Here is a 27,070-nt window from a genome sequence, read left to right as displayed (position 1 = left end):
CAGTTGCTCAGTAAGTACTTGCTGAGTGAATAAATGAAGAAAGGTCCCAGGAGGTAACAGGCAGGTTGAACTGTTAAAAAATTTTATTAAAATGTCCAAGAAGTACATTAATGTCCACAGTGTCAGATACCACAGACCCACAGAACACTGCAGCTCACAGCAAAACCAGCAGAACCTGAAGCTGTTCACACGCGCACACACACACGCATGCCACACACGCGGCACACGCAAACACACACGCACATCCCAAAGGGAAAGACTAAAAGACAAACCACCCACTTTAGAAAAGACCAGAGCCCCCTCCCACCACGGAGCTGGGATGGAGGCAGAGCAAGGGACTAAAGGGGTCAAGGGCAGGGAGCATAAACCAAGACCCCCCCCAAAAAAAAGTTGCATCCCCAGCACCACCCCCAAAAGGAAAATTATTTTATGACATGAATTACTGAAGATGTGTTATTATATTTTTAAACAAAAAAAAATTATCAAAGCAAGAAGGCAAATGTACATCCCTGGGCTTTCTCTATGACTATAAGGTGGAACAGTGGATAATGTCTACAGCAGGGAAGACTGACAACCATGGGCAAGGACAAGGGTCTAGTTTGCACTTCTCAGTCTTATCCTAAGTCTGCCACGTATGTGAGAGAGGGCGATTATATTTCAACTCTTTCTCCCCAAAGGAAAGGGCAGTGTTTGGAGTCACAGTGGCTGCACCAAATCCTTGCTCCCATCTTGGCTGTGACTTCAAACCAGTGCATTTTTCTTATCTGAGCCTCAGTTTTGTCATGTATAAAATGAGGAAATAATGGTTCCCAAATCACCGGGCTGCTGAGAAGATTCAAGGAGACAGTGTGTGTCTTTAGCTCAGTGTAGACTCCACAGTATTGTATTATTTCCCAGGAGGAATACAGGCTCAATGAACACGTTTCTTTCTCTATGGAACCCTTGGACCATATGTTTGCTTATTTTTCTTTCCTGCAGAGGACCATTCTCCACTGTGGTTTTTAACACAAATCCACAGATTTTGCCCAGAGTAGAGGAGTTGAGAGCGGACAAAACATGGAGGATAAGGTGTGGGTTCTCCTGCCAGAGGTCAGGGAGCTGAATCCTGGCCTTTGGCTTGGTAAGTTCTTTTACAGGTTGCAGATTTGGGGGAACAGATTCAGTCAGTTCTTTCCCACTTAAAAGATTTTTTTAAACGATGAGAGAAAAATGTGTGTGTGTGTGTGTTTCGGTTTTAACACTGTGCATTTCTCTACAACATGACTGCAGGTAGATGTCACTACTTCAAGTTTTAAGCGTTTCTAGTCCGCCAGGCAATGAATGGAGATAGGGATGGGGCAGGAATAGGCGTGGGACCCAGGGCAGGGGCACTACCGATGTCTCTTGAGGGATGGGTATGGGCACTGAGCTAGAAAACTTGGCACCTCCTTGGTCCAGGAAGGAGGTTCTTTGTCTCCCTGAGAGATGGAGGGGGAAGAAATCTGGGCTCATCAAGCCCTAAACATCCTCTCTTCTGTGTGTGTGAGAGAGATTCACCACACATACAGAACCACCAAATCTCAGCATTGGACTCGACCTGGGAGGGTAAGCAATACACCTTCCCTCCATTGCCCATATATTGCTCTGACTATACTGACCCCCAACTCTGAGGGCACAGAGGAGGTTGTTCTAAAACATCTAAAATTCAGTACGTTGGAGTTCCACACTCCATTTATCCCCCAAGACCAAAGATGGAACTTGGGCTGAAGTCCAGGGTGGAGGAAGAGCAGCTGTCAAGTTCAACTTTCAACTCCCAAAGCCAACGACCTTAACTAAAAGCTCCAGCCCGCCTTTAGGACATCTGATGGTTTACTAAGCCTGCATGTCTGGTGTGATAAGCAATTCCTTAGTGTGAATCCAAATATATACCCTTGCACCCTCATCAAAGCCTTATTCAACAACTGGTAGTCAGCCTCGCCAACAAAAAACTTAACCAGTGCAAAGAATGATCTTTGCTGATTGTGCTTCCCTCCACTGGGAGATGCTCCCAGAGTTCAGCCTGACTAGAACTGACTTTTCAGATACCTGGCTTTGCCTGCCAAGTGGACCTTGTGTATATAAGAAAGAGGAGAGAGTAGTTTTTTACAAAGGGTTATGGGGGCGGGATGTGGTTTGGGGCACAGGGGCTTCCAGACGCTCTTGTTTTTCTCTGGGCTCTGTCTCCCCAGGTGAAGGCTCCAGAGAAGGTGTGGGAAGGGGGTTGTGCTTCCTTTTGCCTGGTTTCTCAGCAGAAATTCCCTTCTTCCTTCTCCCAGTCCTCCACTGGGTGTTTCTTGTGTTTTCTGCGCTCCTTGCGCGATTTGTGGTGGTGATGCTGGTGATGGTGCTGGTGGTGGTGATGGTGTCGCCGCATCCGATGGGACCGTCTGGCTGCGGGGAAATGAGGGAGGACAAGGAAGTGGCAAGAGGTGGTGAGAGGAGGGTGGCCTGATGCAGCGAGCCTTTCCAGGCGGAGGAGAAATGAAGGAAACACCAGGCAGGCTGGTAAGTTCCCACTTATCTGCAGGGCTGTATTACCAGGCAGATCAACATGTGTAGTAATAAGCTGTTGTGATTGGAAACTACAAATAGCTGGAAACCTGTGTTGGGGTGTCTGGGGACAGCCACTTACGTTTGGTACAGATGATTTGGGGCTGGTCCCACTTGCCATTGCTCCGGCATCGAATTATGGCCACATGGTGCTGGGTAAATCCTTCATCACACTGGTACCGTACAGTGGCATGGACATTATACTTGGCCTTGCGAGCACCAATGGGTGAGGCATTCTGCACTGCCGGAGGGGGACCACAAAGCACTGGAGACAGAGGAACCACCAGTTAGGGAAGTGGCCACATCTGGGGCTGAACTGGTTTCCTCTCTTTTGGGGTATAATACACCCCTCAGCAAAATCCTGCCCTTTGCCCAGCTGTGACCTCTCCAGCTGGATGTGACTGTGTCTGTCTCCTCTATCCAAACCAGGAGCTCCTTAGGGACAGAAACCTCCTGGACACATCCCACCCTCCTCAGTTCTTATGCATGATGGCAGAGAAGGAGGTGGGAGACAAGAATAAACCTGAGCAAATGAAAAGAAGAAAGGACACGAAAACTGGCAAAGAAACACAAGTAAGAATAAACAAAAGTATCAGAGATAGGTGGACATGAGAATGCTTCCAAGTGTTCTCTTAATATGTAAAGAGCTCTTACAAATCAATAAGACCAACACACCTATAGAAAGTTATGCAAAGGACATGAACTATTTTCAAAGAAAAATAAACATATACAAATAGCTTATTGACATAGGAACAGCTGGTTATTCTCATGCTTAAAGACATGCAAACGACCATAACAAGTAGATACTATTTTTTTCCCCTCTCAGATGAACAAAGAACAAAGAGTTGGAGAACACACAGAGTTGGCCAAAGTGGGAAAAAACGGTCACTCTCACACAGTGCTGTAGTGAAAAGTGGGCAGGGCTGACTTACACTTACAAAAATGGAAATAAAACAAAGAACCAGTGAGTGTGAGAGGCAGGAGAGAAGCGGTGGGGCGAGTAGCAGCATACCTGTTCCCTTCTTACAGACGTATGGGAGGTTGTAGTTGCAGGGAACGTCGTTCCAGCGCCCGCTCTCATGTGCAACCATCACCACGCAGTCCTCCCCGCCCGCGAAGAAATTGTCAGGCTGGTTCTCCCGCCAGTTCTCATATTGCTGCGGGAGTAAGGAAGAGAGGGACTCAGGCTCTGTCACTGCCTAGCGCAGGACTCCCCTGGTCAAACTTTTAAGGACTCGGTGTTTTGATTTACACAATGGGCGCCACTCTGCCTGACAGTGGCCTCTGCTATACTCGGAGCCACCCTTCCTTTGGCCAAGAGGCGGCAGTGCCTTCTTCCTCGGCCCTCCTACCTCCTTCCTTTCTCCCTGACAGTCTGTTTTCCACATGGGTTACTGTTACATGAATAGCTAAACAAAGGTCTCAGAGGGATTCCCTGAGGAGGCAAGGGGATAGCTGAAGACTCAAGGATAGAAATGGCAGGGAACAGAATTCCTAGCAGAGAGAAGAGCTAGTGCAAAGGCCCAGAGGCAGGACAGAGCTTATCCTGTTTGAGGAACAGAACGGAGGCCAGTGGGCGGGAGCTGTTAGATGGAGTTGGGGTGTGGTCAATAGGGGACAAAGGGCCAGTTTTTGCAGCAGAGGAGTTGGATTCTTTTAAACCGAGTATACTACGTATCACATAAAATTTACCATTTTATCCATTTTTAAGTGTCCATTTCATTGGCATTAATACGATTCACAACGTTGTACAACTCTCATCACTATCTATCCCCAGGATTTTGTCATCCCTTCAGACAGAAACTCTGTCCTATTAGCAATCACTCCCCATTCGGCCCTGTCCCAAGCCCCAGGCAACCACTGATCTATGTTCTGTCTCTACGAATTTGCCTATTTTAGATATTTCACGTAAATAGAATCATACGTCATACAATAGGTGGCCTTCTTATGCCTGGCTTGTTTCATTAAGCATAATATTTTCAAGTTTCATCCCCATTGTACCACGTCTCCGCTTAGTATCTGAACAGTGTTCATCACATGGATGGACGGTATTTTGTTCACCCATTCATCTGCTGACGGACATTCGGTTGTTTCCATCTTTTGGCTATTGTAAATAGTGTTGCTGTGCACATGAGGGTCCAAACGTCTGTTTGAGTACCTGCTTTCATTTCTTTGGGGTATCTCCCTAGGAGTGAAGTTTCTGGGTCATGAGGCAATCCTGTGTGACTTTAACTTTTTAAGGGACCGCCAGACTGTTTTCCACAGCAGGAAGAGGTGGCCTTTTATCTCGAGAACAACAGAGAGCCTGAGAGGACTCGAAGCAGGGAGAATCGTGATCTGATGCGTGATTTTTAGATGGTCCCCGTGTATATAGGTTTTCCATTTGGGATGATGAAAACATCCTCGAACCAGACGGAGGTCACGGGTGCATAACACTGTGAAGGTACTAAATACCACTGAATTATACACTTTAAAATGATCGATCTGGGGGGCAGCTGGCTGGCTCAGTCAGAAGAGCATGCGACGCTTGCTCTCCGGGTTGTGAGGTCCAGCCCCGCACTGGGTGTGATGACTTAAATAAAAAATGTAAAAAAGGAAGCTTTAAAATGATTAATTTTATATTATGTGAACTTCACCACAATTGTTCAAAAAAGTTCTCCTGGCTGCCAGGTGGGGGGGGCAGGAGTGTGGGTAGCGAGTGTGTTGGGGATGGGGTTGGGGGGCTGCTGGAGGGGTCCCAGTGAGTGATAAGGGAGGCTGTAGGGCAGTCGGAATATCTTAGAGTCCGTGGCTGGAGGACAGGGTCGTGAGCAAGAGAAGGCCTCAGGCCCCGGTCCTAGGTTTCTAACTTCAGCCACTGGGTAGACCAGATGTTTACAGGGCTGGGAAGTCAAGGGTTATTTGGGGCTTTGCTGAAGCTCCTTTGCCAACCAACTTGAGAATCTCAGAGCCATAAGGACGTCTGGTGGATCTGCACGAGAGGGTAAAGTCAGGCCAGAGCACAGAGCCCATGTAGCTCCTACCCATCCCACTGTCCTAGGGAGACCCAAGCCTGGCTCCTGCCACTCACCAGCCCCGTGTTGTCCGTCCACTGGAAATCCCTCTCCACGATCCTGTCATTCAGGCCGATCCACGTGTTTTCACGCCCAAAGCCTGCGAGGTGGGGCATCCTGAGGGCTGGGTGCCCACCCCTCCCCCAGCCTGAGATGTGGGCTGGAGGAGTGGTGGAAGGTGTGGGAAGGGAGGAGCCCAGCCCTTCCCCCAGCCTCTGTGTGGGCTTGCTCCCGCTCCTCGCTTCCCACACAGAGGAGAATGGGAGGGGGAGGGAAGCATGAAAAAAGCCAGGATTAAGCTCCAGTCTTGCCATGATCTGTGGCTTAAACAAACAGCCAGAAGAAGGAATAAACAGAGACGCGTCAGATCTCTGCGGAAAAGGAGAGTAAGGGATAGGAGAACCAGCAGTGGAGTCGGACAGGGCAGGCATGTGACCAAGTGAGGGCATTAGTCACTGACTGTCAGCGAGGATAAGCATGTGTTTGATTACGGTGCAGGGGGAAAACAACAACAACAATGAGGGAACCAGGGAATGAACAAATGAAGGAATTAACAGAGGAGGGGATGGGGGAATGAATAATTGGATGGATGAGCAAATGGCACGGGGATAATGAATAAATCAATAAACGCCAGATTTAATTGATGCAATGCTCTTTTTCTAGATTTCTGCAGAGCTCCGTCCTCATTTCATCCCCCACACCACAGATGCCTCTTCATTGCCCTCTTTCCCCTGGCTCTGTTTTGTCATTTGTGCACTCAGGACTAGCTAAATTGTAGTACAGACTTATTTAATTAGATAGTTACTTGTTTGCCTATAGCCCCCGCAAGAACGTCAATCCCTGAAGACAGGAGAATCTGTGTCTCACTCACCGTTGTGTCCCAGCGCCTGGAACGGTGCCAGCACATACTCAGTAAATTTTTGGTGAATGAATGAATGAAGTGAATAAATGGAATGACGAGTGGATAAACGGACACGTGAATTCAAGGGGTCAGGGCCGGCATGAATGCACATAGCTTCAGACAGGTAGTGTCTTCAGGACCCTAGGGGATGCCCTGGCAAAGGGAGAGCAAGGGCCACCCTGCCCACCCCAGGGTCCCTACTGTTAATGAAGCTGTGTTCCTCAGGTGAGTGGATGCTGGTCAGATGGCCAGCCCGACGGCGGCAGTCCCTCTCGGCGTCCTCCCACGCCCGTCGATGGGCGAAGTAGCGGTAGCAGTGGCCTTGGAACTTGTGCCAGCCGTGGTCACAGCCCTCCGTGTCTGGGAGGTGGGATGGGAGTGTGAGGGAGACTGACCTTGGGCCAAGCCCCGCCCTCCTGGCCATGAGCACAGCCCGTGGGCCAGAGAGAGGACAAAACCCAAGGTTACTGTGGGGCCAGATCACCCCTCTTCCTGTCCCCATCCCCAGAGGCTCTGCCCTCCCCCCACCTTGGTCATTTCTCCCCTCCCATATTCACTTCTCTGTTGCAGGAAGAGATTCAACTGGAGATCTTTACACCCACCCCTCTCATCCCAACTCTGACGTCTCCTTCTCTGATTGAGCCGCACATGCTGTGTGGCCCCGGGGAACTCGGGAAATGGATCTTAGGACGTCCTAAAATTTCTCTCCTGCCAAAAGGCTCAGATAGACATTTTTTCCAAAGAGCTATACAAATGGCCAATAAACACATGAAAAGATGCTCAACATCATTAGCCATTAGGAAATGCAAACCAGAATCATCATGGGACACCACCTCATACCCACTAGGAGGGCTAAAATAAAATTAAATAAATAAATAAATAAATAAATAAAAAGGGAAACACCAAGTGTTGGCGAGGATGTGGAGAAACTGGCACTCTCGTACATTGCCAGTGGGAATGTAAAATGGGGGCAGCCACTGCGGGAAACAGCCTAGCAGTTCCTCCAAATGTTGAACACAGCATTGCTGTGTTCATGGAACATAGTGACCCAGCCATTCCAGCCAGGTGTAACCAAAAAGAATGAGGTGAGAGGAAAGGAAACTGGTGTCCAAACAAAAACTTACACATGAATGCTCACAGTGGCACTCTTCATATTAACCACGGGGGGGGGGGGGGGGGGACTAACCCAAATAGCTACTAAGTGATGAACAGATAAGGAGAATGTGGTCGATCCCTACAATGGAATATTACTCAGCCATAAAAAGGAATGGAGCCCTGATTCACACGACAATGTAGATGCATTTTGAAAACATGCTGAGCAAAAGAAGGCAGACACAAAATGACACACAGTGCGGGATTCCATTTATATGAAACGTCTAGAACAGGCAAATCCATAGAGATAGAAAGGAGATCAGTGGCTGCCAGGGGCTGAGAGATGAGGATGGGGAGTGACTGCTCACGGATACAGGATTCCCTTTCGGGGTGACAAAAATGTCTTGGAAATGGCTAGAGGTGGTCGTTGCACAACATTGTGAATGTACCAAATGCCACTGAATTGTACACTCTAAGGTTAATTCTATGTTATGTGAGTTTCATCTGCAAACGACAACTGGTCATCTGTTCAACCCACGGCCACAGAAGCAGAGATGGAGACCTGAAGCACGGGAGGGGCACGCATGGCTGCCCCCAGACCCACTCCTTGGTACTATTTCCAGGGTCTTGGGAGAGACTCACCTTTCTCGCAGAGGCTGCCCCCATAGCTGGGGAGGCAAAGGCAGACGAATGTGTTCACCTCGTCAATGCAGGTGCCTCCGTTCTCACAGGGGCTGGAGACACAGTCATCAATATCTGGAGGGGTGGGACAGAGTCAGAGGTCGGCCTCCCCTTGGCTCCCAGGCCCCAAAAGGAACCAGGCAGAAGATGAGGTCATGATCCTACCATCCGTCCTGGGCCAGAGCGAACCAACGGTGTGGTCTGCACAGCTGGCCCAAGGACTCTGGAGGTCAAGGGGAGGAACCCCACGCAATTAACATGAATTAGCATTAATGAGAGCAGATGCCACTGGGCCAGCTGAGGGCCAGGGTGTGTGTGGAATGTTCCACTGGACTTTGGAACAGTGAAGGTAATGCTCTGGCAACCAGAGTCACAGAATGTCAAAGATGGAGGGTCTTTCCAGAATGCGGAACTTAGGGAAACCGAGATCCACAGCATTTGCAAGGACACAAGCCGAGGCAGGACGCTGTTTGTAGGTGGAGCTTGCTATCATTTGAGCTCTCCTAACTCCTGTGTAGACAGGGCCTGGGATTTGTATACCTTGGGCAAGTCACTTCCCCTCCCTGGGACTCTTTAATTTTTGCAAAGTGGTGATGAAAAGAGCACCTTCTCAAGGGTGATTGTAAGTGGACGGTCGGTGAAAGAGCTCAAGAAATCACACTGCTTATGTTTATTGTTATAATTCTGTAATTAGTGTGGTTGTGAAGTCGATGAGGTAGTGCGCAGAGGTCAAGACTGATAGCATTTATATTTGTTGTTAAAATTTCGTAATTTTTCCTATTTACTGTGTTGAGCTTTAGGGCTCAGAAGGACCCCCCTCGGATCTGGGAGGAGTCCGAGCCTTATCGTTTATCTTCCCCTCTCATCCCTGCCTGATAGCAATGTGAGGCAGCACACCTGAGCCCTGGTCCCCAGGACAAGAGCTCAGCTGTTTGGTGCTGGTTCAGCAAATTGGGGCTTATTCATTGGCTCCGAGGAGAGGGAGAGGGGAGGGAGCTTCTGAAGTCAGCCTTTTTTTTATCCCTGAGTCCTCCTGGGGATGTCCGCTGGGGTCGACCCCAGGGCTCAGATTCAAGCAAGTCCAGGTTCCCATCCTGAGTCTGGGGCACTCACCAATCTCACAGTTCTCCCCGGCGAAGCCCTGGTCACAGCTACAACCGTACATGGTACCGTTGGCCTTACAGGTGCCCCCATGCAGGCAAGGGTTGTTCTCGCACGGATCCAAGACAGCTGCAGAAGGGACAGGCAGTGTGGAGAGGAGGTAGGCCGCCATGTTGCCTGCTTTCCCAGAAGCTAGACCTAAGACTCCCAAAAAACCCTCTCCAGGGAGTCCCCTCTATAACTTCCAGTAGGCAGCTACCGATCTCCTCTTACATGCTCCTGTGATGAGGAGCTTACTCCCCTCAGGAACTGCCCAGAGCATCAGTGGGCCACTCTGCTTATGCACACTGACTGAATGGGAATGGGCTTCCTGAAGCTTCTTTTTGGAAGTCTCCTGGAATGTGGGTGTAAGTCCCTCTCTGACCTGTCCCTCTCTTTGAGGCATGCCCTAGTGGTCATCATACTTCTCCCAGTTTGGAGCACAGAGGTGGACATAAGGTTCCAAGTGGGGTATAAGCAGCACTGGCAATAGTGGGAATCATCACCTCCCTCATTCTGGTGGCTCAATCTTTTTTGATGCAACCTCAGTGGTTATCCTACAGAGAGGTGGTGGATTATAGTAGTTCTAACCACAGGCTCTGGAATCAGGTTAGTTCAATCCCTGGCTCTGCCACTCACTAGGGACCCTGGACAAATTACTTCTCTGAATTTCAGTTGCCTCATCTACAAGATAGAAATCAAAACTTCATCCCTCTCCCCGTCACGACCATAATGTCGTGTCTGGCTCTGTCTATATCAACCTGAGGCATCTTGAAGAGTCTCAGCATTGTTCGGTATGGACTGGGCACTCACAGGGCAGTGAGGAATATGCGTCCTTTCTCCCTCGCCCACCATTTCCCCCCATCAGCTGGGTTTCCCTGGAGGCAGCTGAGTCTCCCCTTGGCTTCTCTGAGATCCAGATGCCTTGGTGGGTGGTCTCCCCCCTGGGGCCTGGTAGGGGCAGAGCAGGAGTTCTCATCCTATCCCAGGCCAACCTCCCATCTTCTACTGCAGACACTAGAGCCATCACCCAGAGAAGAGCGGGGACTGGCTTAAAGTCACACAGCAGAACAGCATAAGGACCAAGTCTGGCCTCCAAGGTTCTGGAAGTTTAAGGGCCTCTCTCTGGCCCCTAAAATCTAGAATTCGCTTCTGTTTTTCCTGGTCCAAAGCCTCCCAAGAAACTGAGATGGTAATAACCAGCTGGCTTCCTCCCTGGCCTGATCTCTGCCATCACCCTCCATAGGCTGTTCTCCCCATAGTCGCCAGAGAGAGCCTATGTAACCTGAGTCAGGTCACATCCCTCCTCTGCCCAGGTCCCTCCATGGCTCCCCATTACCCTCAGAGGAAAAGCCAAAGTCCTCACTGCAGCCCACAGGGCTCTGTGTGATTTTTCCCAACCTCTCCCTGCCCCACCTCCTCCTTTCTTCCCCTCGCTCATTCTGTTCTAGCCACTCTAGCCTTGCTGTTCCTCCTACATGCCAGGCAGGGGTCTGCCTTTGTCCAGGTTATTCCCTCTGCCTGGAATGCTCTTCCTCTCGATCTCTGCATGGCTCTTGCCTCACCTTCTTCCGGCTTGTTCAGATTTCATGTGGTTGGAGAGGTCTTTCTGACTCCCCCTGTCCACTATGAGAAAACTCCCACTGGGATACCCCACCCTTTGCTTTATTTTTCTCTTTTGCCCATATCACTTTCTAACCTCCCGTATAATTTGCTTATTTACTGGGGTCATCATTACTGGTCTGTGTCTTCCCCCAGAGAACTGACGCTCCACATGGCAGCCACATATAGTCATTCAAGTTCAAATTAAAATGGAATAAAAGTAAAAACACAGTTTCTCAGTCACACGAACCACATTGCAAGGACTCAGGAAGCCCACGTGGCTGGTTGCTACCATGTTAGACAGCACAGCTCTGGAACATTTCTACCATTTTAAAGTTCTAGAATGCTGCCCTAGAACGTCAGCTTCCAGGGGACAAGGGACTTGGTCTCCAGATGGGGCCTGAAACACAGCACTCACTAATTGCTTGTTAACTGAATGCAAGTAGCTGCTGGCCCTTCTGTCACTCACAGACACCCATGCTTGTCCGCGGGGTGGTGGCATGTACCCCCGTGGATGGCCTGAGGGGCCTGTGGCTGGATGGATCCGTCCCTGTTACCATCCCAGCACGTGTGTGCACACGCATGGGGCTGCCGGGCGCTGGGACGCGTGAGCCCCGCCAGGTGCCCCGAGCTGCCGACACCTACCCACGGGCTGGCGGTGACTCAGTCGCTCACTGGTGCTGCGTTTATTTTTGGCTTCATTAGCATTTCTGCTACAAGCGGGCGGGTGGGTAGGCGCTTGGGTCTCCCCCAGCGCTGGCTGCCTCTCTCTACCCAGGCTGCCACTGGCTTCAGTCTGGAGCCAAGAACCCAGCAGAGTCCAAGACAGACGCAACTATGGTGTTGGGGGGCTCCACCCAAAGCCCTTTCCTGAGCACCCCTATCCATGATTTCCCCCTCCTGCCTCTCTGAGCAACCCCTTCTCTAGCTCCTCTGGCTTTGGGCCTCCTTCCGTCTGCCTATCCCACGCCATCAGTCTCTGCTCCTTCCCTGGGTGAGCTCACCCCTTCCCCAAGACCTCGGGTGTTTGTTCCTGATACCAATGAAATATGCACCATGCGACCTAATGTCCAGGACACACTGTTGTCCAAAGGCCTGGATTCAAATCTTAGCATTTACGCTCTCCTCAGTGGCATGATTCGGCTGAAGCTACCTGACTTCCCTGTGCCTCCGTCTCTCCATCTGTAAAGTGAGGATCATGCTAGGACTTGTTCCACACGGACATTATAAGGATGGACCAAGCTGATTCCAGTAAAGACCTCAAAACAAGGGGCGCTTGGGTGGCTCAGTGGGTTAAGCCTCTGCCTTCAGCTCAGGTCATGATCCCAGGGTTCTTGGATCGAGCCCCACATCAGACTTTCTACTCAGCAGGGAGCCTGCTCCCCACCCACCTCCCTGCATGCTTCTCTGTCTCCTTGAGATCTCTCTCTCTGTGTCAAATAAATAAATAAAATCTTAAAAAAAAAATCATTTGATCCTAAAAAGAAAGGTTAAAAAAAAAAAAAAGGCCCCGGAACAAGCCAAGCAAGCAACAAGCGCCGATAAGCCTCAGCCCTTGAGTAGGCTTGTGCCCCTGCCCAGAGTCCGCTTGCCTCTTGGGCATCGGAGAAAAGGGGATGCTATCCTGGACACCGCCCAGGGGTGACCGGGGAGGTGGGGTGGTGGAAGATGGAACCCTGCCTCTGCTATCTGCAGCACGGCCACACTCGGCCTTCAAAAAAAAGGAGCAAGTGTAAAACCAGTTGTGTTAATAAGAGTGTTTTGCAACTCAGAAAAAGTGTCTTTTAATTAGCTGCTGCTGCTTTTTTTTTAAACCTCAATTAACCAAAAAGGAAAAAAAAAAAAAAAAAGCCAGCATTTGCTGGCTGAGCTGGCGGGCCGACTAGGCCCAGGAGAACCAGGCATTTGACTTTCTCTGGACTCCCCCGGGCAGAGAGAGGTTAAGGCTTCCACAGACTTGGGCTCTGACTGAAGTCTGGCTACTCACTAGGAAGCAGACATACTTCCCTAAGTCTTATTTTGGTCTCTATAAAGTGGGGGTGATGCCCACCCCTCCTGCCTCTTCCCAGTACCCATTTTCCCTGTGGCTCAAGGGCCCCCACGATCCACACTGCTGAATCCTACTTTCAATTCCCACTTGAACAAAAGGCCCTTCCTGCCACACCTCCTCGCTGGGTCCCCGGGAATAACCCTCCCTTCCCAGCGCTGAGCTCCCTGGCCTCTTGCCCCTCAGCCATGACCACAGTGGGCTAGATGAAGTCACAAGCTTTGAACTCACCCTCCTCTGCACTCGCATTTGCAGGGGTCCCTGGCAGGGTCGGCTCTTCTCCACTCGCTGCCTCTTCCCAGAAGCCCTCCACACCTGGGCTCCCTGTCAGGACCTCCAGCTCGAATTCCTCTGGGCCCAGGGAGGCAGGCGGAAGGGTGCTGGGGGAGTCCCCCGGCATTGTAGGCGCTCCTGAGGAAACTGAGGCAGGCTTGTCCACGCTGGCTGCCGTTGGTGTCCAAGAAGGAAAAACCAGCTCCTCTGGAGGGTTGCCCTCATGTGAAGGGGCCGAGGCTCCCAGTGTTCCCGGGGTCACAATCTGGCCCTCTGGCTCTGGATGGGGTTGGGAGCTTGAGGAGACCACTGTGGACATGGCCAGGGCCCCAACTTTGTCCCCCTGGTCCAGGGACCAGGGGGACATCGCCATGCTTGACTCCACAGCCACTTGAGGGCTCAAGGTAGGGCTTTGGGCTCCCTCAACTACGTGGGATCCAGGTTCCCAAATCCCACCAGCATCACTGGAATCCAGTGTGGTTGTGGAATCTGTGGGGTCCAACATGGCTTCTCCATTTATAGGGGCCCAAGGCTCCGAACTTGGAGTGACCCCAGGAATCAAGAAGACTCTGGGGCCCCCTGAGGGCGCCGATGGGGAGCGGGAGTCCAGCCTACCAGCGTGCAGTGAGGGCCAGGTGCCCTGTGCCTCGTCCATGATGGCCTGAGAACTGGACCTGGGGCTTTCCGCTGTGTTGAAGACCCCAGACTCAGGCCCCGAGCTGTCTCTCACTTCTGGGGGCTCAGTGGCTATCTCGGCAGGATAGAAATCGTCTGCCACATTCCTGTCCACAGAAGCTTGTGGACTGGACCTGGGGAGCTCAGTTTTGCTGAACCCAGTAGGGTGGCTCTCCCCCATTTCTCCAAAGTCAGGACTGGCTCCGGCTTGCGTGTCTGCCGCTGTCTGCGAAGAAGCTACTGCACGTCCGGCTTGGTGGCTGCCAACTGTCGGGGATGCGGTCTCTCTACTCTGTCCTGTCGGGACTGAGGAAAGGGACAGGGAATGCTCCTCTGGGTGGATGGGGTCCTGGGGGACAGCCTCAGTCTCTGAGGCAGGAGAGGGTGGACCAGTGGCCATGACCTCACTCTGTCCCTTGACCCTGTCGGCCTGCGTGGGGAGGGGCGTAGGGTGTGAATGTAGCCACAGTTTCGGAGCACGAAGCATGGCCATGACAGGGAAGTCTGGGGAAGAGACCATAGGGGACACCCCCCAGGAGGCAGTGCTGGGGCCTTCTGAGGGGCTGGTTTCCAGGGCAGTGGCCTCTGAGGGGGACCAGGGCAGGTCAGGAATGGCTGGCCTCACAATGGGGCCCTTGGCTTCCTCTAGCTTCAGGCCAAGGACACTGCTGGGGCCTGGGATGCTAGGTGGTACAGCAGTTGGGGGCCACAGCCAGGGGTCTGGGGGGCTCCTGCCACCAGGGAAACCTGAAACAATATTAACAAGAGTAATTCGAATTATCTCTCAGTGGTGCCTTCTGTTGAGTCCCCTTGGCCCAAGCAAGAGGGGGCTTCTGAGGCTTGGTGAGGCCGGGGGCCACAGCTGGGATGTGGAGCCTCTTCCTGTGTCCCCCTCAGACCGCCCCCTAGCAGGTCCCACCTCCCCCTTGAGCCCCACTCACCAGCTTCAGGCCCATCCACTTCATTGGTCAGCACGGCCCAGGGGCTTTGGCTCTGGGTCTTCCCCGAGGCTTCTGTGGCTCCCGTGGCCAGCAGAGGCTCCACGTGATTCCCAGCAGCCTCTGGGGTCGGGGGCTGGGTGCCGTCCTCAAGCCCCATCTCTAGGCCTTGCTGGGGTTCCTGCTGCTGGAAGTGGCGCCCATTTAACCCTTTAAAGCGTCCCCTCCTTCTGGGTATGGGGCCAGTAGGAGTGGCCTCTGTGTGTGTGCCCACTGCAGTGCTAGGGCCGCTAGGGCTGGGGGCCACTGTGCTCGGCCACTCTTCTTCAGTCTCCAGGGGGGGCCTTGAGGCTAGCGTGAAGCCTCCAGAGGCAGGGCTGGGGGTCTCCTGAGACTCCCGCTTTTCTGCCAGGATCAGAGGCTCTTCCTCCCCACTGGACACTACGGGTTCCTGGAAGTCGGGGGTGACCATCTCCTCCCTGATGTTCGGCTCCAGTTCTTGGGTTGGGGGCCCTTCTGCTGACAGAATCTCCCCCTCATCCCCAGATGAGGGGGTCTCTGGGTCTCCGTGTTGATGTGGTGTAGAGTGATGAGCTGTGGGAGAAAGCCAAAAAGGTTGTGTCAGGTCCGGGGCTGGCTGGGAAGTTCTATACCTGAAATCTACTCCCATTCCAGCATGCTGCAGCACAGACCTGTGTATCTGTCTCTCTGTGCCCCTCTGTCTGAAACTCCTGAGTGGTTTCTGGGATTCCCCCAGACTGAGAGAGGGAGATGCGAAGTTATCACCCCCCACTGTTCAGGCTAGGACCCACTGTCAAGGTCAGTCAGGCTTTCACCCCGGGGATGGCGCATCGCAGAGCTCATTTCCAAAGATCTCTCCTCCATCTGGGCTCCGCCTCCACTACAAGGCAAAACTCCCAGGGGCATGGCCTTGACCTGGATGTGTCACCTCGGGGCGGGCCCTTAAACGCACCTCGGAAGCAGTAGGCATCGAAGCGTTCTCCAGGCGCCGGGAAGCCTGTGCGGTTGGCAAAACGGTAGACCGTGCGCACGCCCGGGGCTGGGCCCCCGCAGCGCCGGCGGGGCGTCTGGATCGGGTAGCGCACGCTGCCGTCGGCCAGCCAGCCCGGGTCGCACTGGTCCAGGCCCTCGTGCCAGGCCAGGTACAGCTGTCCCACCGAGGCTAGCACGGCGCCCTGGCGGCGGCACTGGGCACGCGCGCCGGCCAGGGTCAGGCGGCGGGCAGGGCCCACGTAGAAGACCTCGCCTGCGGGAAGGCGCGGGCTAACGTCACGCGGGCCTGGAGGATCCTTCCCCAGAGCCCGGTAAGGGGGTCCCACACTAAACCCCAGCCTGGTCGGGTTTGGGTGATGGCTAAACCAGGCGGGGACAGCCACAGCTGTGCTCACCCTGACCCAAGTCTTTACCTCTCATGCAGTGCTAAGAGAAGGGCCTTAACTTCTTTTTACAAACAGGGTAACTGAGGCCCTTGAGTGTGCTGGGTTTCAGAGTAATGGAGGGGCTTGGCCAGGGGGCGCTCAGAGAGGAAGAGGACGATAGGAAGACGGAGAGGGGCCAGGGAGGAGGAGAGGCTCAGAGAAGGGACGGGGTCTCAGAGAGAGGGAAGGGGCACAGGGAAGGAGAGGGTCTGGGGGAGGGTAGGAAAGCTCAGAAAAGGGTGAGTTCAGATACTGGCTGCAGGTTTAGAGAAGGATGAGACTTAAGAGAGATAGGCAAGGATTTAGGGACGCATGGGGGTTGGGGAGGTAACCAGGGCTCCGGGAAGCGGGGTGGGGGTGTCCTGCCAGCCCCAGACTTACCCCCCAGCTCACGGGCAAAGCAATACACATCGTAGAGTTCCCGTGGGTCGCGCCTCCCATAGCTCCTCACCCCGGGAAGGCTGCTACGGTCGCCATAGCAACCAGGACGGGACTGGGTGATGGGATACCTGACAAGACAAGGAGGGGGTCCCTGTCAAATATGTGAGCCTGGGGCTCCCCCATGACCATCTTTCCCCAGGGTCTAGGTCTCCATGTCCCCTGATCCTGTGTGTCCTCTCACCGAACGGTGCGGTCAGAGAGCCACCCGGCATCACAGTTGTCAAAGCCATCTTCAAAGGCGGCCTGTAGGTGCCGTGGGGCTGCAATGGTGGCCGAGCTGAGACGGCAGGCCTCCTGGGCCTCTGCGAATGTCAGTGCATAGCGATCCTGAGCTGCCCGGTAGTGGAACACAACACCTGTGGGAGAACATCCAGGACAGGGGCTGATTCATGCTGGGATCTTCAAGAACAGACCTCCCTCTTGCAGAATGCCCCTTCCCCTGGTTTGATAATAAGAGACCTGCTCCCCTATACTGCCCCGTACCATGCTAGACTGATATGGCCCCGTTTTTATAGGGAAACTGATAAAAATGGCCATAAAGGGCTACAGTTTATCAAAGGTTTACCATATGATAAGCATTTATAAGCTTTTTTCATTGAAATCTTATAATAACACTATGATTAGCCCCACTTCCAGAGGAGAAAACTGAGGCTAAGAGAGGATGAGGGACATGTCCAGTTCCACACAGCCCGTGTGAGGCACAGCCAAAATTCGCATACAGGATGGTCTGGCTTCAAAGATAGCATTCTCCATGGCCAGGTTTAGACCCTGGGAGTGACAGGAGGTATGGAGAAGAGTGTGAGAAATTCTGCCTTTTAAGAAATAAGTACATGCTGGCACCTGGCTGGCTCAGCTGGTTGAGCAGGAAACTCGACCTCAGGGTTGTGAGTTCAAGCCCCACATTGGGTATTTTTAATTACTTAAAAATAAAATCTTGGGGCGCCTGGGTGGCTCAGTGGATTAAGCCGCTGCCTTCGGCTCAGGTCATGGTCTCAGGGTCCTGGGATCGAGCCCCGCATCGGGCTCTCTGCTCCGCGGGGAGCCTGCTTCCTCCTCTCTCTCTGCCTGCCTCTCTGCCTACTTGTGATCTCTCTCTCTCTGTCAAATAAATAAATAAAATCTTTAAAAAAAAAAAATCTTAAGGGGCGCCTGGGTAGCTCAGTTGTTAAGCATCTCCCTTCGGCTCAGGTCATGATTCCAGTGTCCTAGGATGGAGCCCTGCATCGGGCTCTGTGCTCGCCAGGAAGCCTGCTTCTCCCTCTCTCACTCCCCCTGTTTGTGTTCCCTCTCCCACTCTGTCTCTCTGTCAAATAAATAAACAAAATCTTTTTTTAAAAAGGGGGAGGATTAAGTATATGTACTGATAGAGGAAGCTATGGGAGGTGACAATGGGAGAGCAAGTGTTTCTTGCTCAGCCTGGAAACGGAGTCATGGAAGACTTCCTGGAGGAGGTGACATGGGCTCACTGTGACTGAAATTCTGATTTAGGGATGAAAGAAATATCTGAGCAAAACAAAGGAATGAAACATTTTATTCTCTTTTATCAGAGCCCCTGGAAGGCAACAGCTGCATCTCAGTTATGATTCTATCCCCAGCACCAGACTAGCATATGGTAGGTGCTCAATAAATGTTTCATTGAATGAATCGATTGAACAAGCCCAGAGGTGGAATTTACTTCCTTCCTCATTTACCATTTTCCTTCAAGCTTTATCCGTTTTGAGCAGCAAGGCCTTGGGAAAGGGATAGTTGGCTGACAGCATAAAATATGCAGTGAGACACTGTTGGGTGGGGGAAGATTGGGGGTGCAGGGACTTGCCCGTGGCCAACAAAGGTTAAGGGAAATCAACTTCCCAGCAAGCATCCACAGGATGTTTTTCACACAACACGCATTCACTGAGTCCTTTGTCCATTACCTTTTTACGCATCAACTGTGCCACACCCTGTTCTAGGACTTTGCTTTAATAATCTAAAAAATTTTTTGTTTTGTTCACCTTGATCAGTCAGGGAAAAGAGAAGCACAGGATATTTCAACAGAAGGAATTTAATACCGGAGTGGGTTAAACAGGTATTTGAGGACTGTTATTTACTTAAGATATTTTTTTCAATTGACTTTAGAAAGAAAACCTCACTCTTTAAAACGTAAATTTATCTTATTGTATTAAAAACATAAATTTATTATAAAAGTAAATCTGTACTCCTATTTCAAATAGAAAGTCAATATACTCTGTCTTATGGGAAAATAGGTAACCATGGAAGGGACTTAAAGTTATAAAAGCCTATAAAATACTATGGTCCACAAGAGACTGAGCCAGAAGCTGCTCTCTCTTAGCTAAGAGAGAAGTGTGATAGAAAGGGTAGTCCTGGAGAAGTTTTTCTTTGGGACTTTATCAGAAAACTCGAAAGAGAATCATTGTTCAAGGAGTGATCTCTAAGGTGACATTCTGTGGATGAGCTTCAGGCTCAGCCCCCCTCCCAGCCCTGTCCTCTCCCCTGCCCTCAACTGACCTGTCACCTCCAGGGGCACTAGGTCCTGCTCATCCTCGATGCCCCTCACCACCTGGCAGCGGTAGAGCCCAGAGTCACTGGCCTTCAGTGGTCCCAGTAGCAGCGTCGCGTTGGCCCGGCGCCGGGGGTAAGCAGGCAGGGACACGCGTCCCTGCCAGCCCTTGGCCACTCGAACCACGTTGTCCTTGGCCACCAGGATGGGCAAGTCCTGACGCTGGCCCGATGCAGCCCGCACCTTGGTCCACTTGATCCGAGGGGCTTCTCGGGCTGCACCTGGCCGTGGCCGCAGGGTGAAGAGACAGGGCAAGGCTACCAGCTCGGCCAGCGCGGCCCGAACCAACCCTGACCCCACTTTCTGCATGTGGAGCCCCTTGTCGATGGCGGCAGAGGCAGCAGCAGAGGCGTCCTGTGTGCCTGGAGTGGAGAACGTGGAAAGAGGACAGGACTCAAAGACAAGGACTAGCAGAGAACGTTATTTCCCTTACTTTATGGATGGAGAGACTGAAGCCAGAGAGAGTAGGGTGCTAAAACGTCCTAATACAGTCAGCGGATCTGTGATGTGCACAGACCTGTGAGCAGAAGAGGTATAACAGGGTCAGATCCAGTGTCCAAAATCCCAAAACCAGATCTTGGCTGCCAGGGGTTTGACTCTCTGTCACTGACTCACTGTGCGGCCATGGGAAAGTCGCTGTCCTTCTCTCAGTCACAGTTGCTCCAAAAGTTAAGGAAGAGGTAGCCATGAGAAGGGAAATGTTTGTGTTTGTGGAGTCCCTTCTAGATAATGGACACTCTACACACAGCAATCAGTTCATTTGATTTTCATAACCACAGGCCGAGGTAGCCATGTCTCATCGTGTTTCGGGGGAGTTGAGGAAACTGAGTCTCAGACACATCATTGTACTTGCCTAAGACCACAGAACAAATCAGGAGGCATTTCTAACGCCTGGGCTTTTAACCAGCACTGGGGAGATGCCAGGAGAGTCACACATACCTTATTTCAATTGCCCCACCCATGGCAGGCATCACTAATCAATCGCTACACTATTCTCACCGCTCATCTCAGCAAAACAGTGAGAGGCAGGAACCTCCAGCCTCCGCTGGCAATGACTAAAAAATGACTAAAAATAACCTCTCAGGTGTCTTTTTCGCTTTTGACTGTTCAAAGACCTTTTTCATCTATTCTCATTTTATTCTCCAGACCAAGCCAGAGAGCCAGCAGGAGAAGGCTCTAGAGTTAAAAAGCTTCCCCATCTTGTCAGTACCCCGGAAACCAACCTCTCCCACCCCGCAAGCCCACTCACTCTGTTCCCCAGCCACAAACAGCAGCATCTGGAACATCAGGAGGCCTGAGGCCCAGACAGACGTGGCCCCCATCCTGGACCTGGAACAAGATGGAGAGATAGGCAGAATGGGAGTGAGTGTAACCTTCCCAGACAGTGTGGAAGGACCAAGTCCCCCCACTCTACACATCTGGAAACTGGGACTCAGAGCAGCTAGTATGTCACTCAAGGTCACACAGTCAGCAAGCAAGGGTTGATCCAGGATCGAAGCCCAAGACCAGCTGACTTCAGAATCCCAACAAACAAGTCTCACGGTCAGAAGCATGCGTGCTGGAGTGAATCAGACCTGGGGTTATCTCTCTGCCTGTTCTTTGCTGTGTGACCTGGAGAAAGCAGATTAGCTTCTCTGTGCCTTGGTTTCTTTGTAGGTTAGACAAGGATAACATCAGGTAGTTGGAAGGAACAGATGCATAAATACAGTCGATACATAGAAACTGGGGCATCTGGGTGGCTCAGTCAGTTAAGCATCTGCCTTCAGCTCAGGTCATGATCCCAGGGTCCTGGAATCAGGCCACACATTGGGTTCCCTGCTTTGTGGGGAGCCTGCTTCCCCTCTCCCTGCCATTCCCCTTCCTTGTGCACTCACTAGCTCTCTCTGTCTAATAAATAAATAAAATGCCTAGAACTGCTTCACATGAAGGAGTAAATTTGAGCTATCATTATTATTATTTTAAAAAATTATTTATTTAGGTGATCTCTATACCTAACCTAAGACTCAAACTCATGACCGTGAGATCAAAACCCACATGCTCTTCCAATTAAGCCACCAGCCTCCCCTGAGCTGTTGTTATTATTATTATTGACATTAACACAGCCAAGATCAAAATCCCATTTTTCAGGTTGGCCTCACCCATAAGACTAGGGTTTCCTAAAGGGCAGCAGTCAGTCCCAGTCTGCCTGGGGTCCCCAGTCCTGGCAGTAGGCTGGCCTCCATGCCAGCCTTTAATCTGGGTTTGCTGACTGACACGATTCTCAGCTTCAATTCCAGGATTTGGTTGTCGCCAAGATTCTATTCTTGGTTTCTGGGAATTTTGAGAAGCTGCCAAGTTCCAGCTGGAGGAAGGGGCCTCACCCCTGCCCACCCCAACCTCCTTCTGACTTCATACCACCTAGTAAAGCTGCCTCCTCGGTCGACAGAGAAACTCCAGTTGTGGGTCCAGCCTTCTCCAGGGGTTGTGGTCCTCCCGGCATAAAATGGGCAATTATTGAGTGCCAACCATAAGGCCCAATCCAGGCACTGGGACACAGCAGTGCCCTCCCAGGTTTCACATTCTCCCAGAGACTAGAAACCCTGGGGAGGTAGTCCCTCCCCAATGTGTTCCAACCCTCTGTACCACTCCCCTCACTGGGGCTCAGGAGGTGGGGACAGATGGCAAATTAGAGCACACTCTATAAACCCAGCTTTTGCACCCTTACCCCAATAAAAGGATAGACCCGAGAAAGGGAGTGTAGATAGAGCCAGAATGGGGGCTGTGGAGGACAGCTAGTCCCATCCCCAACGACCTTTCCAGATCCCAGAGGCCCTCCTGGGAGGCCAGCCAGGGACCTATCCGTGGTGCTGAACCCTGGGGCGGCAGTGAGGAAACACTGCCCAGAGGGGACACCACTTAAGTCTCCTTGCCTTCTTCTGGCAGCAACTCCAGCCCAGAGAGGGCTAGTGGTTTGCCTAAGGCTGCACAGCAGGGCAGAGTCCAGACCCCAGGATGGTGTCCCCAACTACCAGCCCGTAAATCTCAGCAACTTCTCTCTCCATTCCAGGCTATCCTCATTTCTCCACCTTGGAACCTTGAATAAGTGTGGTGTCCCCTGATGGCTGTTCTACGCCTGGCAAGGTATTAGAGGGTGGGGCAGGACTCTGGGCTGCACCTGCCCCAAGACGGCTTTAGGAGGGGGTGAGTTCAGAGAACACACACACACACACACACACACACACACACACAGTATGATTAAAAGCACAGACTACAGGGCGCCTGGGTGGCTCAGTGGGTTAAAGCCTCTGCCTTCGGCTCAGCTCATGATCCCGGGGTTCTGGGATCGAGCCCCGCATCGGGCTCGCTCCGCAGGGAGCCTGCTTCCTCCTCTCTCTCTGCCTGCCTCTCTGCCTAGTTGTGATTTCTCTCTGTCAAATAAATAAAATATTAAAAAATAAAATAAAATAGTACAATATTTTAAAAAAAAAAGCACAGACTACATCCAGGGGTGCCTGGCTAGTTCAGTTGGAGGAGCATGTGACTCTTGATCTGGGGTCAATGGTTCAAGCCCCACATTGGGTGTAGAGATTAAGCAGGAAAAAAAAAAGCTCTGCCTCTGGTTTTCATACATTGTATGACCCCTTAAACAGGCTGCTTCATCATCCTCAGTCTCCCCACCTGTAAAATGGAGATCACCCAGCATGTACCTCATAGGGTTATGGTGAGGATGGAACAAGCTAAGACTTGTGACGTGCTAGAAATGTCAAATTAAAAATCAGCTTTTTGTATACAAAGCCTCGTGGACACACACAAATGTACGGAGGTGATCCAACACAGTGACAGTTTCAGGTGCACCCTCCCACGTGCACACTTGCCCTCCCAGATGCACTCTGTTCCCTCCACTTGCACCCTCACACACCCACACCTCTTCTCTTTTTTTTTTTTAATCTTTTTTTTTTTTAATATTTTATTTATTTGACAGAGAGAAATCACAACTAGGCAGAGAGGCAGGCAGAGAGAGGAGGAAGCAGGCTCCCCATGGGGGAGAGAGCCCGATGTGGGGCTCGATCCCAGGACCCTGGGATCACGACCTGAGCCGAAGGCAGAGGCCTTAACCCACTGAGCCACCCAGGCGCCCCTCACACCTCTTCTCTTAAAATACCTCCTCCCCAGAGCAGCCAGAGGTGAGCATTTACACAGCTGTCTGGGGCTCGTCCCCTCATGAATAATGCACAAGCCTCATGCATATGCAAACAGGGGCCTGTGGGGCCTTGGAGGAGGGGCGGCCCGGAAGGAGTGTGTGTGTGTGTGTGTGTGTGTGTGTGTATGTATCCTTCCCTCATACCCACCTCCTGTCTTAGTGGGGACTGAATGTGGGTGAGATTTCCAGCAGGCGTTTTGTGTGTGCCTAGATGCACGTCGGGATGCTGTGTCCAGGCAAGGATATGAACTTGTGCCCTGTGATGTATGGATGTGTGCACGGGTCTGCAGCCGCTCTGTGCATGGAGCATAGGAGACCCACTCTGGTCTCTTGGTGTGCGGGTCCGAGTGTCCCTCTGCAGGGGCCGTGAGCACATGTGTGTTTCTAGCCTTGGAGTCTGGGCATATTCGTAAGCATGGGCATGACCGTGGAACTCCTCAGAGGAGAACGGAAGCCAGGCTCAATAAACCATCTCAGGCTGCCCCTTGGGAACCTGAACCCCAATGTTTCCCCATTAGCTCTGCACACAGACCATATCTTACACCCCCATGCTCAGGGTCCACACCACCAATCACAAGGAGAGGACCCCCTTTCTGTACATGCAGCCACATACCCCAGACTCAGAGCCTGGGAGACACACGCGCACACTCGGATTCACAGTGACATTAACAAAGAGAGACAATATGGGCACTTACAAGGCAGGCAGCACGTCTTCTGCACAAAGACACACACCCACAGTCTCAGGCTCTCCACATAAACCCCTCGATGAGGCCATACCAGCAGACACAGTTCCTCACACACACTCACACATGGTGATGCCAGCCCCTGGCACAGACCAGGCTGGATAAATGTGGCCTTGGTGACTGGTGGGCACACATCATTTTGCCACCTGGTGATGTGGCCCCCGGCATAAGTTTCCTGACAAAGACACAATCTCAGTCACGTTAGAGTCACAGAGGACCCCAGACCCTCCATGGGCACACAACATCTCTCAGCATGGGGTAGACAGACACACACACACACACACACACACACACACACACACACACACACATGCGCGCGCGCAACCCCCACCTCCTGGGGCGGGGGCACCTTCCATCTGGGAATGTCCCTGAGCCAGCGAAGGTGCTGGGTTCTGAGGTCCCACGATCTGCCCACCCCTCCCTCTCTGCCCTTCCCCCACATCCCCCGCTGGGGCCCAGCGCCAACCCTCTCTTCATCCTGGCTGTCTCCCATTAATGCTGCTGAGAGGAACAAAGCCCCGTGCACAGAAATGGGGGTTGCTCCTTCCTAGGCTGGGCCTGGGGTCCCAGTCCCCTACTTTCTAGTGCCTATGCCCCCAAACCAAGCCAGGACTTCCACAAGCATCTCTGTGGGCAGATTGAACTAAAGGGGTGAGGCAAGAGTCTGTGTCTCTCTGTGAGGACATGGTGAGATGTGGAGGTGCTGGGAGCGGCCCCCCTCTTGGCACTGGGTGCCCCTCATGGGTCCTAGGGATCCTAACTGGGGGCTTTTGTTGACTCACACCTAGCATTCACCTGGGAGACCCAGTGTGCTCCCTGAGAGAAGGGACACCACCCCAACTCCAGATCTGAGGGAACAACAGGGACCACCTTGGGAAGGAGCCCCCAGGAGCCTCCTCCCTGAATCAGGATGTTGTGACAGGACCTGGGCCAAAAGGGAGACTGTAGGGTGCCCCTTTCCTGTGGCCGTTCATACTCAGGAAAGACCCCCTTTCATCATACTCAGGCTAATCTGGAGGGCCCCCTCCCCGCTGCAGTCCAGCCTGGATTCCTCCATTCATCTGCAAATTGGGAATCCCCACTTAAAATCCTGGGGTGTCTCGGCTCAGATACTAGGATGCCCAGTTCTGGAGCCCCCATATAGCATCTGGGTGTCCCCTTCTTCTCTCTAAAGTCAGGGTGCCCTCCCTTAGCCTTGGTTCACAGTGTCCCCTCCCCACTTCTGAGACCCACCCCCAGTCCTGCCCCCTCCCCACCTTGGGATTGTCTCCGCATTCCCCGGACAAGCCGGGAATTGACCCCCAAATCCAAGTCCCCCTGATATTCCCAAGCGCCCTCCCAGTTTGCGTTCTCTCCCCAACCTGGGTCTCCCCTCCCCCCTCTCAGCCCCCCCCTTTTCTGGGGGCTTCTCTCTGATCCCAGCCCCCTCCCCAATCTCGTGCTGTCTCTAATCGAGAGGACCTCTCCCCCAACGCGGCCCCCTCCCCACGACGGACCCCCCCACCTGACTCCTAGCTCGAACGCATCCCGGGGCGGTCGCGCGGCACAAAGGACGCTCCGGCTCGCCTTGCTCGCGCCGGGTCCAGCCCTGCGCCCTGCGCTCCTCTCGCCCCAGAGCCGCTTCAGCTCTTATAAAGGGGCCGCGGGGCTGCTCTGCGCATGCGCCCCTGCCTGCCGGAGGCCTCCCGCTGCGCGAGAGCGGGGGCTCCACCTACCTAAAACCCCCTCCCCACCTCTGTCACCTCACACCCCACCCATGGGAAGACTGCGTCTGATTTCCTGCCCATTCGCTCATGTGCCCCAGGAATCACATTAAATGTTCCCAGACTCCCCATGGTGGGGTCTGTCCCATTTTACAGATGTGGAAACTGAGCCCCAGGGAGACAAAGTAGCTCCCGCCTTAGCGCAGAGAGGAAGGGCAGAGCTGGGATTCCAACTCTGGTCTGCCTGACTTTCCAGGGCTCACACTTGAAGCAGTTTTGGCTACAGTTGCTGTTTTATCTCCCGTATAGAGAGGAAGCTCAGGCTCAGAGAGGATAGGAATATCCCTGGGTCACATAGCTGGTGAGAGACTCGCAGCGCTGGAGCCCAGGCTTGTCACACCCCACAGCTGTTTCCATCAGCTGCACCCTGAATGTATCATTCTTTCATTCGTTCCTTTATCCAGTGGGCATGCATTATTATCACAGAAATGCTTTTTCTTTGGGCAAAAGTCTTTGCAGGGAGACTTCAACCTTAAGAAGTCTAGATCCATTACAAAGAAATATTATGCAGCCATAAAAAGGAAAGGAGCGCTTCTACACACTACATCATGGATGAATCTTGAAAGCATGCTGAGTGAAAGAAACCAGACACAAAACACCATAGTATGGTTCAACTTATATGGCGTGTTTAGAACAGACAAATCCAGAGACAGGAAGTAGATTAGCGGTTACCAGGGGTTGGGGGAGGGGCAATGGAGAATGACTGCAAATGGGTGCCGGGTTTCCTTTTGGGATGATGATAGTGTTCTAGGACAAGATAGTGGTGATCGTTGCTCCATCAGGCAAATATAACTAATGCTACTGAACTGTACACCCGAAAATGGTAAATTCCCCCTGTCCCACCTGTGCGCGTGCATGTGGGGGTGGGTCTCAGGCTGATGGGGGGACAGACAAATAGGTGACAAGATAGTTTTGACAAGATCACCAAAGAGCAAAGAGGGGATGGAAATGAGTGAAGGCTGAAGAAGGATCAGGGA

General features: G+C 52.3%; 1 protein-coding gene across 1 annotated transcript; it reads right to left on the bottom strand.

The window, feature by feature from the left end:
* Positions 1 to 65: 65 nt before the first annotated feature.
* Positions 66 to 25,933, bottom strand: NCAN (neurocan). The gene is made up of 15 exons (XM_045989663.1): positions 25,835 to 25,933; positions 20,657 to 20,736; positions 19,356 to 19,769; positions 17,032 to 17,206; positions 16,791 to 16,918; positions 15,944 to 16,237; positions 14,974 to 15,564; positions 13,316 to 14,779; positions 9,409 to 9,525; positions 8,257 to 8,370; positions 6,724 to 6,882; positions 5,639 to 5,721; positions 3,581 to 3,725; positions 2,651 to 2,833; positions 66 to 2,409 (listed from the first exon to the last, which is right to left on the bottom strand). Exons 2-15 carry the CDS (start codon positions 20,727 to 20,729, stop codon positions 2,264 to 2,266), a joined length of 4,086 nt encoding a protein of 1,361 aa, XP_045845619.1. The 5' UTR covers positions 20,730 to 20,736; positions 25,835 to 25,933; the 3' UTR covers positions 66 to 2,263.
* Positions 25,934 to 27,070: the final 1,137 nt, after the last annotated feature.

The sequence above is a fragment of the Meles meles genome, chromosome 20, assembly GCF_922984935.1.
Source record: "Meles meles chromosome 20, mMelMel3.1 paternal haplotype, whole genome shotgun sequence".
Classification (NCBI taxonomy): Eukaryota; Metazoa; Chordata; class Mammalia; order Carnivora; family Mustelidae; genus Meles; species Meles meles.
The sequence above is the reverse complement of the archived record's forward strand: the minus strand, read 5'-3'. Positions and strand labels throughout refer to the sequence as shown.